General features: G+C 43.0%; 1 protein-coding gene across 4 annotated transcripts in view; it reads right to left on the bottom strand.

Annotated features, from left to right (window-relative positions):
* LOC308077895 (uncharacterized protein) overlaps positions 1-15,236 on the bottom strand; it is a 45,999-nt gene that overhangs the window by 13,901 nt on the left and 16,862 nt on the right. For all 4 annotated transcript variants that reach the window (XM_080418875.1, XM_080418873.1, XM_080418876.1 and 1 more), the window contains 2 exons: positions 11,591-11,657; positions 9,776-10,404 (listed from right to left, as the gene is read on the bottom strand). In XM_080418875.1, coding sequence (XP_080275001.1) covers positions 9,776-10,404; positions 11,591-11,612 — 651 coding nt within the window. In that variant the 5' untranslated portion in view covers positions 11,613-11,657. The remainder of the gene's footprint in view (positions 1-9,775; positions 10,405-11,590; positions 11,658-15,236) is intronic.

Here is a 15,236-nt window from a genome sequence, read left to right as displayed (position 1 = left end):
GTTCTGGCTTAACCGTGCGGTCGCTTTTTACGAAATTCGGCCATATGGTAGTGTTTCATGTAAAACAGTCAAGAAATGAATCTCACAGTCATTCGTCAAAGGGTGGCGCTTTAGCACTCAATTGAAAATGCCAACTTTGAGCAGGTACAACTCATGCCCTGTGTTCACTTTTATAGCCAACCTAGTTTTCTGCTTTGTGCAGAGTTAAACAACGGTTACTAAGCCCAAATGAAAGGGCAGAGAGAGGAGTGAGTCTAAGGCATTACTCGTACCAAATGTCTTTTAAGGTGATTTATTTTACTAATAACACATACAATACATTTAGGTAAATAGTTAGGTAATAAAACCTGGTAAGAGAAAACAAGCACAGAACATTCACAGTATTAAGATATGATTTCATCCCATTATGAACACATCAAACATACAATCATTTACAATGCTTTACTTACTATTGACTTTCCACTCTCTTCCAGATGATCAATGGGTCACTCAAGAACCCATATTCGAGGGACAACCCATGGCCAGTTACTTATCGAATCTGAAGTTTGTTCCTAGACAGGCTCCTTTATAAACTTCTCACACAGTGCCCTCCTTCAGGGAGGTTCAAGCAACCGGAAGTTCTGTTTACCCACAAAGCCTTGCGATTGCCTGCCGCTTCCTGTCACACTCTCTTCAGAGCTCCCCCGCTCGGAGTTGCTATCTCTTTTGTTTAGAAATCCCCCACCTGATAGCGAGACCTGTTCCCTATCTTCCACACAAAGGCCTATTGTCTCTGGTATGCAAGAAGTCTTTGAAGCTCAGGAGCACAGCAGGGAGCCTGCCTCTGCCCACTCTGTACCACTAGGCTCACCTCAAACAGTACATGTTTGCTAACTCCTGCAGGACAATAAAAGCACATTGCTGTTGCACCAATAATAATACACAGTTATCTTTCATAATCATGGATTATTCCACACCTGCCACCTGTGATAACTGAACCCTGTTCAGTTCTCTCACAACCAACCTCTACTACCACCCTTTCACTGTGAGCTTTTTTGGCTTCTTAAATCATGGCTTAGGTCAGTAATTGGCTAAAGTATGGCGGAAAAGTTCGATTTCATCTCTGTAAACTGCTCTGATCCCACACTCATACAGGTTACATTCTCAACACAATTATCACACATTGTCTTTAAGTGGCTCTAAACCCATATTTTGGAATAATTTACAGTTCAACTTAACTTTCTCAATTTGGTCATTTTCAAACTTTTAGGAATTCAAATTGTTTTGGAAAACTTTTCTTCTCCCACTTTTTTCCCTAGTAAGTCAATGTCCTATTTAGGGCATGTTGCCATGGCAATTGACATAGTAACTTGGGTAAAGGTTTTAAAAGATTTTAAAATGGCTGATCTACAATCTTACCTTTAAGAAACTTCACTCTGCATTTAAACCTCTCGCCCACATCCCAAAATGCTTTTTATACAATCAACAAATTAGCAATTCAAAAAGGCCTGATTACTCAGATCATGAGTTAACATCAGTTAAGAATAATTTTGTTGCATGGAAGAACATTCCAACTTATTGTTGCATTTTGACTTAGTGGCTTATTTTCGGCAGTAAATTAATACATTTCATTATGCAAGTTATTTCTTCTGCCAACCCTAGAAATGATACATTCATTTTACACAATATTTCTCGAAATTCTATGTAAACAGTCGCTCAAATAAGACATTTCGATTTTTTAGACACCACGTTGGCATCTTTTTCGCTTATTGTCCGCACTGCGTACCACTGTCCACAGCTAATAACTGGATAGACCTGTTAGTCAAGCCTATTGCAAAGGCCTAAACCCTTGTCTAGCCAGTCACAGCTGCCATGCCGCTTTCTCATGGACCTTTCCATCTGCACTGCCCCCTTACTCTGAGGGTGGCAGTGCAAATGTCAGTTCGTTCGCCAGCGTCACTTTGCTGGCACCACCAGCCACCAGTGGAACTGCTTTTTTAGCAACATCCAACTGGGGGCTCTTCTCGGCCGCTGCCAAGAAAGAGCGTGGGGCTTTGCTCCACCTGGTGGCCCTCTTCCCCTCCTTCGAGGGTGGAGAAGGGATTGTTAGTGTATCTTTAATCTTCACCTTTTTTCTTCTAGTTATTCCAGCCCCACCAGGACGAAGCATTCTCTTTGCCTGGATCCTGGCGGTAAGAACTGAAATGACCTGACGTAGCACCCTGCCCCTCTCTTCCCGAGCGGGCGCACGGATGCCAAGATTTGCCCACTCAGACTTCTTTCTGAGGGGTTTTGGGGGAGCTGGTCTGGCGCCCAGTCCCCGTTTTCGGACAGACCCGACTGGTCTGCCTTCGGCGGCTCCCTTCTTGAACGCCACCGGTCCGCTGGTAGCTGGTCCCCTCTCGCCTTTCTTAGACGGGCGCTTGGAGCAAACGCCACCCTTGACAGGCCTGACTGGTCTGCTTTGGGCCATCTGCCTGCCACCTTTCGTAGACGGGCGCTTGGAGCTAACGCCACCCTTGACAGGCCTGACTGGTCTGCTTTGGGCCATCTGCCTGCCACCTTTCGTAGACGGGCGCTTGGAGCGAACGCCACCCTTGCCAGGCGACTCGGATCCCTTCTTCTCCGTGTTGAGTGGGCTGGCGGCGACGTCCGTCGCAGCAGCGGCGTCTACTGACGCCCTCGCCGGCTTCTCTCCTGGTTCAGCGACCTCCAGTGACTGGCTCCCCTCTGCGTCGAGTGGATTGGTGAAGACTTTCACCGCCGTGGCGACGTCCATTGAAGCTGCCCTCCTGGCGGTCTGCTCATCTGCGACGTTGGCTCCCTCTGGACCCTCCCCGGCGTGGTCTCCTCCCTCTTCAGCGTGGAATGGGGTCTCCCCTGCAGCTTCTCTCGCTTCTCTCGCGATCTCCAGTGGCACCTCCCCCACCGCCGATGGCTCCTCTCCGCCGGCCGTCACGACCTCCTCGTCGCCTTCCCTGCGTGTCGTGATGAGGAGATATCCCTCCGCCGCGTTGTCCATCGAAGCTGCTCTCTCGATCTCCAGTGACTGGTTCTCCGCAGTTACTTCCTCAGGATTGACCTCCTTCTCCGCGTGGTCCCTCGGAGCAGCGTGGAAAGGGGTCTCTGCCTCCCTCGGAGCGTGGAAAGGGGTCCCTGCCTCCCTCGGAGCAGCGTGGAAAGGGGTCTCTGCGTTGTCCCTTGCAGTAGTGATGCCATCTGGTTTCACTCTGAGGACTGCTGGCCCAGCTGATCCATCTGTAGGTGTGACATTCCTACCCCCCTCTGCAGCGTGGTCTGCTTCCTGCTTTATGACCGAATCTGCTGCCTTATCTGTGGAGATAGTCATTTGCCCTTCCCCCACAGCAGCGTCCGGCTTGTCTGTATCTGTAGGGGTTACAGTCTCACCTCCTTCAGCTGCTTTGTCCTTTACGACTGGCTCATCTGTAGGACTGGTGATTCCAACCCCCTCTTCAGGTACGACCGGCTCAGCTGCTATCTCTGTGGGGTTAGACAATGGCTCTTCCCTCACAGCAGGGGGATGTTCACTCACTGGGGGCTGTGTGAAGTGGGACCCTCTCTCATCCTGGAGTGATCTCTCCACCTCAACCCAGACCAGCTTCAATGTCTCGATATACTCTAGGACACAGGCATCCAGTATCCTGCAGATCTCAGATGAATCCTTGCCAACTTCTTCTAGTATGGCGATAGAACTAGTAGCAATCTCAAGGAATCTAGCTAAATCGGCTTTTAGCTCCCTTCCCGCTGCACCTATCTCATTTGTTGATAGATAACTAACAATATAGAGTGTGTACTCTGCTGCCATCTCAAAGTCTGACTGCGCTTCCCACACCCTTTCCACTAAATCAGCTAAATCTGCCATTTTCCCCCTTTTACCTTGCCTTCTTGGCTTATAGGACTTTAGGTATAGGCTTTTTCAGTTAGTCTAAATTCAATAGGCTCTGACAGCAATCGTCAGTTATTTTAAGCAAGTAACAGTGTTGTTTCAGCCTTTAGCTATATAACAACAATAATTAATTAACACTGTGTTTAACCTGTAAAATAGCACCCACCCTATCAGCATTCCACGCAAGAAGCCTTTTAATGGTCTACTTACATTAGTTAATTTTGTTAATTAATACTGGATAGGATATATTTTGCTCTACCAATGTACATTCTAGTATTTAACCCACAATGATTACCATTGATCCCCTGTTCTTGTACACTAATCATCTAGTTACTCACAGTATCAGTCTATCATAAAGTTTAGTTAAACATTGAATTACACTGGTAGTAACCTCCCCCACCCCTTATCAGTATACAATGGCTTTTTAACTTCCAATGATAAGATAACCTCACATTCACTGTCTGTTAGTCTAATTCTTTAGCTACATTGCAGTGTCTGGTCACTCATAAAGCCTAGTTAAACCATGAATACTCTCTTAATGTTTGTTTAATCAGCTTAAAGCAAGCATCTCATTGCTATGATTAGATTATTAACCAAACCTAACTACTCCTCATCTCAAGGTGTGTTAGTATTGGCTGTTAGCGTAGCACTGTATGCTAGACAATAGAATAGTTAGCTTAGCACTGTAAGCTAGCGGTGGCTGTTACCTGAGCTAACTAGCCTCTTCTGTGCTAATATAACCCCCTTAGTAACCCGCGCTAGCTTTGCTACACTAACGGTATCTCAGACAATAGACTTGATGCTTCGCACTTCTTCTCAATCTACAGTCTTTTTTCCACAGTTCTCACAAACTGTGGGGCTTTGTTTCATTCATAGCAACCTGATAGTGATAGTCTCTTCCCGGTAGGTTTCTCGTAGGCCCGTACGGTCTCAATGCCTCGGTCCTAGCGTCGTAGGCCGCAGGCTGTCCCGTGTCCCTCTTTCACCGCCGTGGATTCGATGACTCCCTTTTGTGCTGTGATTCTTGGAGACTCTTTGTCCCACACCGACTCTTTCGGCGCTGATTTCCACTCTAACATTAGTTAATTACTCCAGTGTTAGTGCTGTTAACCTATTTTAACCTGTCCCATAACCAGGTCTAATAGATACTTTATTTTGTTACGACTCACTTCTCATCTTAAAGAGACAGTGCGTCTTTACTCCTAAGGCTATAGGAGATTTTTATGCTATGTTATCTCACTAGATAACACACATTAAATCCCGCCTCTAATGGTTTTCACCACCAGACTATTGGCAGGATCATACAATTATGTGATCCGCTTACAGGACTGACCTAATACCTTTCTAGAATCACATAGGCTCCAAGGGTTCATAATTGTTTAATTACTCTGTAACACTCAATTACTATGTAATTTTACTTTAATTACTGCGTAACACTTAAACTCGAAAGAAATCTAGTAGTTCAATGACTTGGTAATTTGACTTTAATTACCGCGTAACACTTAAACTCGAAAGAAATCTAGTAGTTTAATGACTAGGTAATTAATACTTAAACTCTGAAGGCCTTATTAAAAACCAGCATAGTTTAATAAATGCGTAATTAAACGCTTTAAACTCAGTAAAGCCTCCCACAGAGGCATTAATAGTTTAATAACTCTGTAATAAGCGGAGTTCAAACACAGTGTCATTCGCTTATTAACTCTAAGATGCCCCCCACGAGGACACTACAGCCTTATTACCGTGTAACAAGCAGAGTTCCAATTACTAAACTCAGATAAGTTTCCCTGAGACTATCACTAGTTTATTACTGTGTTATAACACGTATAACACGGTTAATCAATTTAAACTCATAGATGTCTCTCTTAAGAGACACTACAGTTTAATCACTGCGTAATTTAACGCTTAAACCCTAAAGAAATCCCCTCCGGGGATTACAGTAGTTTTATTACTGTTCACTTTTATAGCCAACCTAGTTTTCTGCTTTGTGCAGAGTTAAACAACGGTTACTAAGCCCAAATGAAAGGGCAGAGAGAGGATGGAGTCTAAGGCATTACTCGTACCAAATGTATTTTAAGGTGATTTATTTTACTAATAACACATACAATACATTTAGGTAAATAGTTAGGTAATAAAACCTGGTAAGAGAAAACAAGCACAGAACATTCACAGTATTAAGATATGATTTCATCCCATTATGAACACATCAAACATACAATCATTTACAATGCTTTACTTACTATTGACTTTCCACTCTCTTCCAGATGATCAATGGGTCACTCAAGAACCCATATTCGAGGGACAACCCATGGCCAGTTACTTATCGAATCTGAAGTTTGTTCCTAGACAGGCTCCTTTATAAACTTCTCACACAGTGCCCTCCTTCAGGGAGGTTCAAGCAACCGGAAGTTCTGTTTACCCACAAAGCCTTGCGATTGCCTGCCGCTTCCTGTCACACTCTCTTCAGAGCTCCCCCGCTCGGAGTTGCTATCTCTTTTGTTTAGAAATCCCCCACCTGATAGCGAGACCTGTTCCCTATCTTCCACACAAAGGCCTATTGTCTCTGGTATGCAAGAAGTCTTTGAAGCTCAGGAGCACAGCAGGGAGCCTGCCTCTGCCCACTCTGTACCACTAGGCTCACCTCAAACAGTACATGTTTGCTAACTCCTGCAGGACAATAAAAGCACATTGCTGTTGCACCAATAATAATACACAGTTATCTTTCATAATCATGGATTATTCCACACCCTGTTTGACCTACAGCCATGAAACTTCAATACACATATGCGTCTACTCATGATGAACAACTTTCAAACTCTGACTTTTGACCTCTGACCTTTAGATCTCCCACCATTTTGAATTATATGAAAAACCGTTAAAACCTATCTCCTCCTGGGATTTTTGAGCAATCTGCACAAAACTTTTTACACATGAACTTTGGACCTATGCCAACAAAACGATGCAGCGGATTTTCCATAAGTGAAAAAATGAAGCTTTAATGAGCCATTGAATATTGCAGTTTTATGACAATTATTCATCTGCCCCTAACACATACATGCAGACTCACATTTCTTTGAAACTTTGCGGTAATGTTGAGGGTCATTCCAAGTATCACTGACACCAATCTTACTCCAATTGGTCAAAGGGGGGCGCTATAGCAATTTCTTGAAAACGCAAACTTTAAACAGGCAAAAGTCATGCCTCGTTTGGCCGACAGCCATTAAACCTGCTTACACATGTGCCTTGACTCATGAGGAACACATCTATCACGTTGACCAGTAAGCTCCGCCCTTAGATTGTCCGCAATTTTGAGCAGTTTGAAAAACACTTAAACCCAGGATTTTTCTGCTATTTGCGTGAAACTGTATCATCAGTGTGATCTCTTTCTTCACAGGTTTTGTCTGTTGGTCCAATGGTTCTCCCTTAAGCAAGTGCCTCACGACCGCAAGGTTGCCGGTTCAAGCCTCACTTGATGCAGACTCATTTAAGTTGAATTGCAAAAAACATGATTGTATCAATGAATACATGTGCAAACGGTAAAGATAACATGAAATGCTTATTTGAGAATATGTTTTTTCAATGTATGACGTACTTCATTGTGAAAATAGCCGATCTAAAATCTCACAACTTTTCAGATTGTAGATCGGCTGCTTTCACTGGTTTCGGTTTCGAGGAGACATACTGTACAATTTCTCTATTGGTAAATGGTTTGTGAACGAGTGATCTTAGTGTTAGTGTGAATTCTTTTTTCACTGGTTCTGGTCTGTTGGTCCAATGACGTCTCGCTTCAGCATCAGCCTCTTGATCGCAGGCTCGCCGGTTTAAGCCTCACCTCTTGCTGGCTACTTTTCAATTGTATCGCACAAAACATGACTGTATCAATTAATGCATGTGCAACTGTTAAAGGTAACATGAAATGCTTCTTGGAGAGAGTATGTTTTTGCAATGTATGACAAACTTCATTGTGAAAATAGCCGATCTACAATCTCACAACTTTTCAGATAGCAACGTTTTGTGAGCTTGTAGATCGGCTACTTTCACTAGTTTTCGTTCAGAGGAGACACAAAAATGCCTTTATTGGTAAATGGTTTGTGAACCAGTGATCTAGAGTAGTTCGGGACACAGAGGCTTGGTTCATAATGGACGGAAATACTTAATATAATAAATATCAACAGACACTACCAGGGAGGCCATATATCTAGCTCAATGAGAAGAGAGGCAGCCTCGGAGTCCGTAGATCACTGGTTCGATCCCTGTCCGCGACAATTTATCGAGGTGATCATGATTTGGCATTCTTGGGTTTACACATAGTGTTTCTTGAGGATAGGCTTAGGTGTTGTTTTACTGAGGTTAGGGTTAGTGAGGGTTGAAAATGCTCATTTGTTAATTGCATGGTCTTCTTTCTCTCAAGTTCATTCTTCTATGTTTCTATGGCTTATTGTGCATATTACTTATCATTGCTTCTTTATTTTTTCTTTCTGCATTCCCTGGCCCCGCTTATCGCTGCTTGCAGCTATATTTTTCCTTTCTTTTTTCCTTCCTTTTTTTTGGCCAATATATGGCAAGTATATGCAGAATATATGCTGCATATATGACATATTCAGGTTCATATATGAACCTGAATATGGCATATATGCAGCATATATTCTGTGCACATATAATGTGCATATATGTGGATATATAGGACATATATGTCTTTTCTATGTCCACATATATGCCACATATGGATATGTATGTAAAGACATATATGCAGGCGGCCAATTTCGTATATGTCACATATATGATAAACATGTTGCATATATTGCCTATGGCAGTCAATTCTGTGAAGAAAGAATCTACTTTCATGTGTATCAGTCATGATTGTGTCTCAATCAGGGGTGCAATGCTCACTGGACGGCCATGCACGGCGTGCCGGAACCTATTTGACCAGGAGCACGCGCAGGCACACGCATAGATTTAAAACTACTTTAAATTCACACTTCAACAAAGTTTACAAGGGCTCCCGACTCACGCCAGGTACATTAACATAGGAATTAGCCTATATGCATAACAATGGTCCATTGTGTGACCTATAGTGTAGGTGTTAAGCGACGTGCGCGTCACGTCATTAAAATACAGTGCAAGCACTTCCCAAAACGAGCATAGCAACACTGGTCTCAATCAAACAATATCAAGCGAAATGGAAACGTTGCAGCCGACGGGCGCGCAGAACACGTGGATGCATATTTATAAGAGAAAGCTTAACTATAGCCGTACCGTAGGCTACTCAGTCAAATCTGAACCGATTCTTAAAATAAAAAAATCTTATTAGCTCTGAAGGGTGTACTTTCATATCATGATTGTCTGTCCATCAAACAATATCAAGCGAAAAGAAAACATCCTATAGGCTACATAATATATTGGAAATGACAAAAAAAAAATATAATAGCAGATGCCTTTACTGTGTAATATGGGCTGCTATTTTTATTTATTAAAAACATAAATTAATAATTAAATTAATTAGTGATGAATCCCCTCCTGGAGGTTCCCCTTGCGTGGAAGCCCCGTGTAGTGTAGGGTTCTCATAACCCAACAACACTAGGCAAAATACACCACTGCTTGGAGATCAGATATTTTGGGCAGCAGTAGCAGTCTCTTTGGTCCTTTCAATGTGAGGTTTGCTCTCACTGGCACGGATAATAGCACTGCGTCTTGCGCTGATGTTAAAGGGAATGGCAGCAGGTACTCTGATTGGATTGATAAAAGTAACGCCCAAACACACCCATGATTAATTCAGGGCAGTTTTACCGCATAGCACCTTGGTACAGTGTTGCACATTACCGCACCCATAATAGCAAAATTATTTTGGTCACGCCTCCACTTCTTAAATTACCTCGTATGAACAGTTCTTACCTTTGAAGTCTTTCGGGCAATCTGTTTCCCTTCCTCTGCTTGGAACATCTCAGTGGAGTAGTGGCTTCCTCCATTCTCCGACACCATGTTGTTGATTTTCTCCAGCAGCTCAGTGACCTGAGAGGGATCCTTGGCTTTGTTGTTGAAGACATGATAGCGACCTTCAAATTTGCTGACAAATGTTTGCAGTTTTGGAGTATTTCTCACAATGTCTTCAACTGATTCATCTACTTCAAGCTGGTCACCATTAGTGAAGAGAATCATGGCGTATTTATTTGACAATGAGCCAAATACTTCCTGAATTATTTCCACAGTTTTCGTCTCCTCCTCGGTGAATCTTCCCAGTTTGATCACAACCAGGAACACATGGGGACCGGGAGCAGCCAAACAAATACACAGTTTGATCTCTTCAAGGTTTTCGGTGTCAAACAATCCTGGTGTGTCAATAACAGAGACACTTCTACCAGCCACTACACCTGTGACCTTCTGACAGTTCTTTGTCAGAGACGTACCTGATAACTTAGATTTAAAAGCTTTAAAACCCAGGATGGTGTTTCCAGTGGCGCTCTTTCCAGCTCCAGTCTTCCCAACCAGCACAATCCTAACTTCGTCATCATTTGTGATGAGAGCTGGTGGATGAAAATGATATTGTTATGAACGAACATTTGAAGTTTAAGAAAAAAAGGTTTAATGACTATGACAAATACATTAACCCTTTAAGACCGGGAACGCATCTCTGTCATTGTTAGATTTCTTTAGCTATATTTTTTTTAATCGTGAAAATGTTTGCAAATCTTTGAATATATATTTTTTAAAGCAAACAATTTTGACTCTCTTACAACTTCTGGGGGTCCCTGGAACAAAATATTTTGAGATGGGGGTCCACGGCCATATAATGTTTGACCACTGATATTATAGCAAATATGTTTTTTCAAAAAACGGTAAGGATTTAGAAGATATTTGTAGAATCCCCCAGAAGCAAAAATTTGAGTGACATATATCCAAAGATTTGCACACATTTTTCACTATTTTTCAAAAAATAGCAGATCTACAAGCTCATAGCGTGGCACTCGGTGCCGCGCTATGAGCTTGTAGATCTGCTATTTTTGAATAGCCAAAGAAATCTAAATTGACTCAGATGCTTTCCCGGTCTTAAAGGGTTAATTCGATTACACTATAGAGTTTCCTTATGCTTGACTTAACCACTTAAACCCTCTCTACTTCGTAAAACGGAGTTGCACTTGCAACTGTAGGTACTTGGTACGCTCAGGTTCATCCTACACCAAAAATAGGCGATCTACAACTCACAATGCGTCAGATCTGCGACACGTTGTGAGCTTGTAGATTGTAGATTTTTGGTGAATGTTCCCCCTAGAGGGAACAGGGAAATACAAAATAATAATTATATATGAAGTGTCAGGGCCGGCGTGCCCATTAGGCAGAGTAGGCAGTTCCCTAGGGCGCCACTAGGGGGAGGGCGCCCAAAAATAAATAAAGAAAACATGTATTTTTTAAAACGGTGGCGCGGCGCTGTCAGACATAGGATAGGCTCCTGTCCTCTGTATTACTTTCTGTTTAAAGAGACTGAGGTGCTCTTATTATGAAATAGGGGCAGGCGGCAGGAAAAATATTGTCTAGGGCGCCAAATTGGCCAGGACCGGCCCTGAGTGTGTGTGTGTGTGTGTGTGTGTGTGTGTGTGTGTGTGTGTGTGTGTGTGTGTGTGTGTGTGTGTGTGTGTGTGTGTGTGTGTGTGTGTGTGTGTGTGTGTGTGTGTGTGTGTGTGTGTGTGTGTGTGAGAGAGATAGCCTACATACCTTCACCTGCCAATGATGCCATTATGCTACTTGAATCTGCACATATGTCTGTCTTTTTTCTTACTTTCTAGAGAGAGAGAGAGAGAGAGAGAGAGAGAGAGAGAGAGAGAGAGAGAGAGAGAGAGAGAGAGGTTTAACATGTTTCTTGTTTACAATCATTACTGGTTGCATGCACATTCAGGGGGCAAAACCACTTCGACTGAAACACGCGGAATGAAAGTCCACTTTGGGGTCCATGTGTCATGGCGTGGCCACAGTTAATATTTCCACAGACCCCCGTGCAAACAGACAAATAGCTCACGTAGTGCCCCGTACACCAAGCGGACCTCTAGTTGTCCCTGAGGCACCCCCTGACAGACCCCCCAACCCCCAGTCTAGGAGAGGTTACCAGTGGTATAATCTAGTTGAACTTGAGGAACTTGACTGGAAGACTGCAGACAACTTAACAGGAAACCACAGGCAGGCAGGGTATGAGCAACCCAAACGAGTGCAAGTGACAGGCACTTATGTCAAGACAAGTTCAATATCACTCGTCAATAACAGACAAGTTTGTGAATTTAATGTGACTTTAATGTTTTTTTTTGTACTTTATTGAGTCAAAACATGTTAAGACAATATCTCATTAAGTACATTTACTGTTGTTAACAGTCATTTTTACCAGCTCAGTGGCCTTGTGGTTAGAGTGTCCGCCCTGAGATTGGGAGGTCGGGGTTTGATGTCCGGCCGGGTCATACCAAAGACTATAAAAATTGGACCAAATGCCTTCCTGCTTGACTCTCAGCATCAAGGGTTGGATTGGGTGTAAGTCCCTGCGACATACTAGCGTCATGTCCAGAGGGTGTACTTGTACATAAAGCCGACCTATGGGCCACATGGCTCGGCAAGGCTTTTTTATTTATTATTAACAGACATTTTGACCCTTTTTTAAAAATTATTATTTGTTTTGTTTGCAAAATGTTAGAGCCAATAATTTTTTAACCCCACTTTCTCCCCAATTTAGTCGTTATGCCAATGAATTCCTCCGCCCCGAGATTTCTGTGCTGTAACTGCTGTTGTATCCCACTCACTCACCTGCCAGTGAGGAGCCCCCACCGGGAGGATGTAGCCTTCATCCTACTCCTCCAACTCAACACTCCCCACTGACAGGTGCCGCCAGTCCGTAGGAGTACGTGCATTGACCAATATCACCCTACCCGCCCAGCTTCCCTCCCCTGAACACGGGCCAATTGTGTTCGCATAGACGTCCGACAAAGCCGGATGCACCACAGTGGATTCGATTTCGAACCCACAACCTCCGTGGTGGTTGGCAGGGACTTTACCACTGCGCCACCCGAGCGCCCTAATAATATATAATTTATAAAAATAACTAAAAATAACAAAACAAAATAGGCTTTGTTGTGTCATTTTGATTATACGTCTTTCTTTTTTTTTTTTTTTTTATACTTGGGGGTAAAACATATTTCTTCCAAAGTATGGTCCTAATGTTAAAGACGGGGTGCTGTGATTTTCAGTGATTCCCCCCCCCCCCCCAAACATAATCATCAGGTATTATGGTTATACTACACTTCTTTTCAAAAAAGTGTACAAAAAGTGTTAAAATTATGTTTTTATGTGGACACGCCTCCAGTTCATTAAGTATACCTGGTTCTCACCTCCTCCACCACCTTAGCACCACCCACCTGTCCTAGTCCCTCCTCCTCCTCATGCCCACACCTGTTGTGTTATGATAATGAGGGGGAGGGTATATTTTTACTGTGACATTAAAGTGCTGTTTTTCTATTGGCACGTTTGACCCTCAAGGTTTCTAGCCTGGTAAACCCTCCCTCAAAATCTCATTTGTAATTTATTTCAGGAGTGAGTCTGGCATGATCGCCCATTCTGCAATTTTGGCTGTGGGCTGGAGTTGGGCGGGAGCAATACCGTTGACTGACAACCCCTTCAGCCAATCAGCAGTGTTCCCCTTCAGCCAGTGCATTTTTACCACCTCCAGACTAATGTGACGCAGCGGGACTTTTGAGACGGCCATGCCCAAAATAGGTTGCCTTATTCGGATACATGCGTGTCACTGCCCGCCCCTGCCGGTTCTCTGAATTTTTATTTTTAAATAGGCTCTGTCATGATTAATTGACCACATATATGAAGTTAAACAACTAAACTAAATTCTATCCAAACGATATCTTAAAAGTAAATTCCGTGCCTCAAAAAAGAAGTTTGAGAGCGTTTTAAAACCGAAAGTAAATACAACGCACAAAAAACAACGGCTGCCATTCGTTTTTGGTCGGCTGCACTCGGTTCCATTCGGGCTCACTCGAACTCGCCACCTGATTGGCCAACTTTCGCTGTCAATCACAGAACGATGAGCGACGACGCTGATAGGCTCGTCCATTTGGTGAACGGGCTAGAAACGCCCAGACAAGCCTTCAGGCCAGACTCCTTCCTGAAATCAAATGGAAATGAGATTTTCCGGAGGGAGGGGCTTTACCAGGCTACAAGGTTTCAGCCTCCAGGAAGAAACTCAAAATAGTCAGAGAAGACAATAAAACACCATAAAAACACCACCAGGGAGCTTAATGAAGTTCTATCAACCTCATAGACACATGAAAAACAGAAAAAGTGCAAAACCATGGCACCACCTCTTTAAATAGGCCTAATCAAATTCCTTTTATTTGAAAGATAGAAAGCCCATCTTTTGTCCAATAACATCATTTCCATAAAAAAATAAGGAAATGTTTGGTTGTAAGGACACCGGCAGTTTAACTAATCTGTGCTCATTCAATTCAGAACCAATCTTTAAAATGTTTAAATCTCTATAATCTGTGAAGCATATATTTTCATAAGGTGTATGGTTCATGATTTTATTGTCGCCCATTAAACAATATCAAGCGAAAAGGAAACATTGCACACAGAGTGCATGGATATAGTCAGCAAGAGCTTCACATTTAACTTACTCAATAAATTCTGAACCGATTGTTAAAATAAAAAAATCTCTATTAGCTGTGAAGGGTCTAGATTCCTAAGGTAATGGATCGTGATTGTGTTGTTTCTCCATCAAACATTATCAATCAAAAAGGAAACGTCGCAGCCGACGGGCTTGCAGAGCGTGTGGATTCATATTTATAGCAGAAAGAGCTTATTTAAGCATATTTAACTATAGCCCTACTCAGTCAATTCTGAGCGGATTCTTAAAATGAAAAATTCTCTATTAGCTGTGAAGTGTATAATATATATAATATTAAGCAAAAAGGAAACGTCGCAGCCATTAAGAAGAAGATGTGGATGCTATAGCAGCAGAAAGAGCTTCACATTTATACTCAAAGGTGATTTTTAGGGGGGGCACGGCCGATTCCTTTTTTTCACCCCCCCCCCCCCCCCCCCCTGGGTGGCAGAGGCAAAAGTCGCCTTTGATCTACATTATCGTTTAATTTTCTCTTTCTCTATACAATTATAAAGGACAGGGGAAATAAACCGGAAAAATAAACCGCTAAACCGAACCTGTATGGTGCTGAATATATGGTTCCGTTCGCTCCCGTTTCCTAAATGCCTCAACTGATTCTAAACTCTCTCTCTCTCTCTCAAGCAGTCGCTGCGTGACGCATTGTATGCTTGTAGATCAGATCTGTTTGCGCAGCATATGAGAAAGTGAAGG

This window comes from Gymnoscopelus braueri, assembly GCF_963280865.1.
Source record: "Gymnoscopelus braueri genome assembly, chromosome: 22".
In the NCBI taxonomy this organism is placed as follows: Eukaryota; Metazoa; Chordata; class Actinopteri; order Myctophiformes; family Myctophidae; genus Gymnoscopelus; species Gymnoscopelus braueri.
Note: the sequence above shows the minus strand (reverse complement) of the source record. Positions and strands in the feature narration are given on the sequence as shown.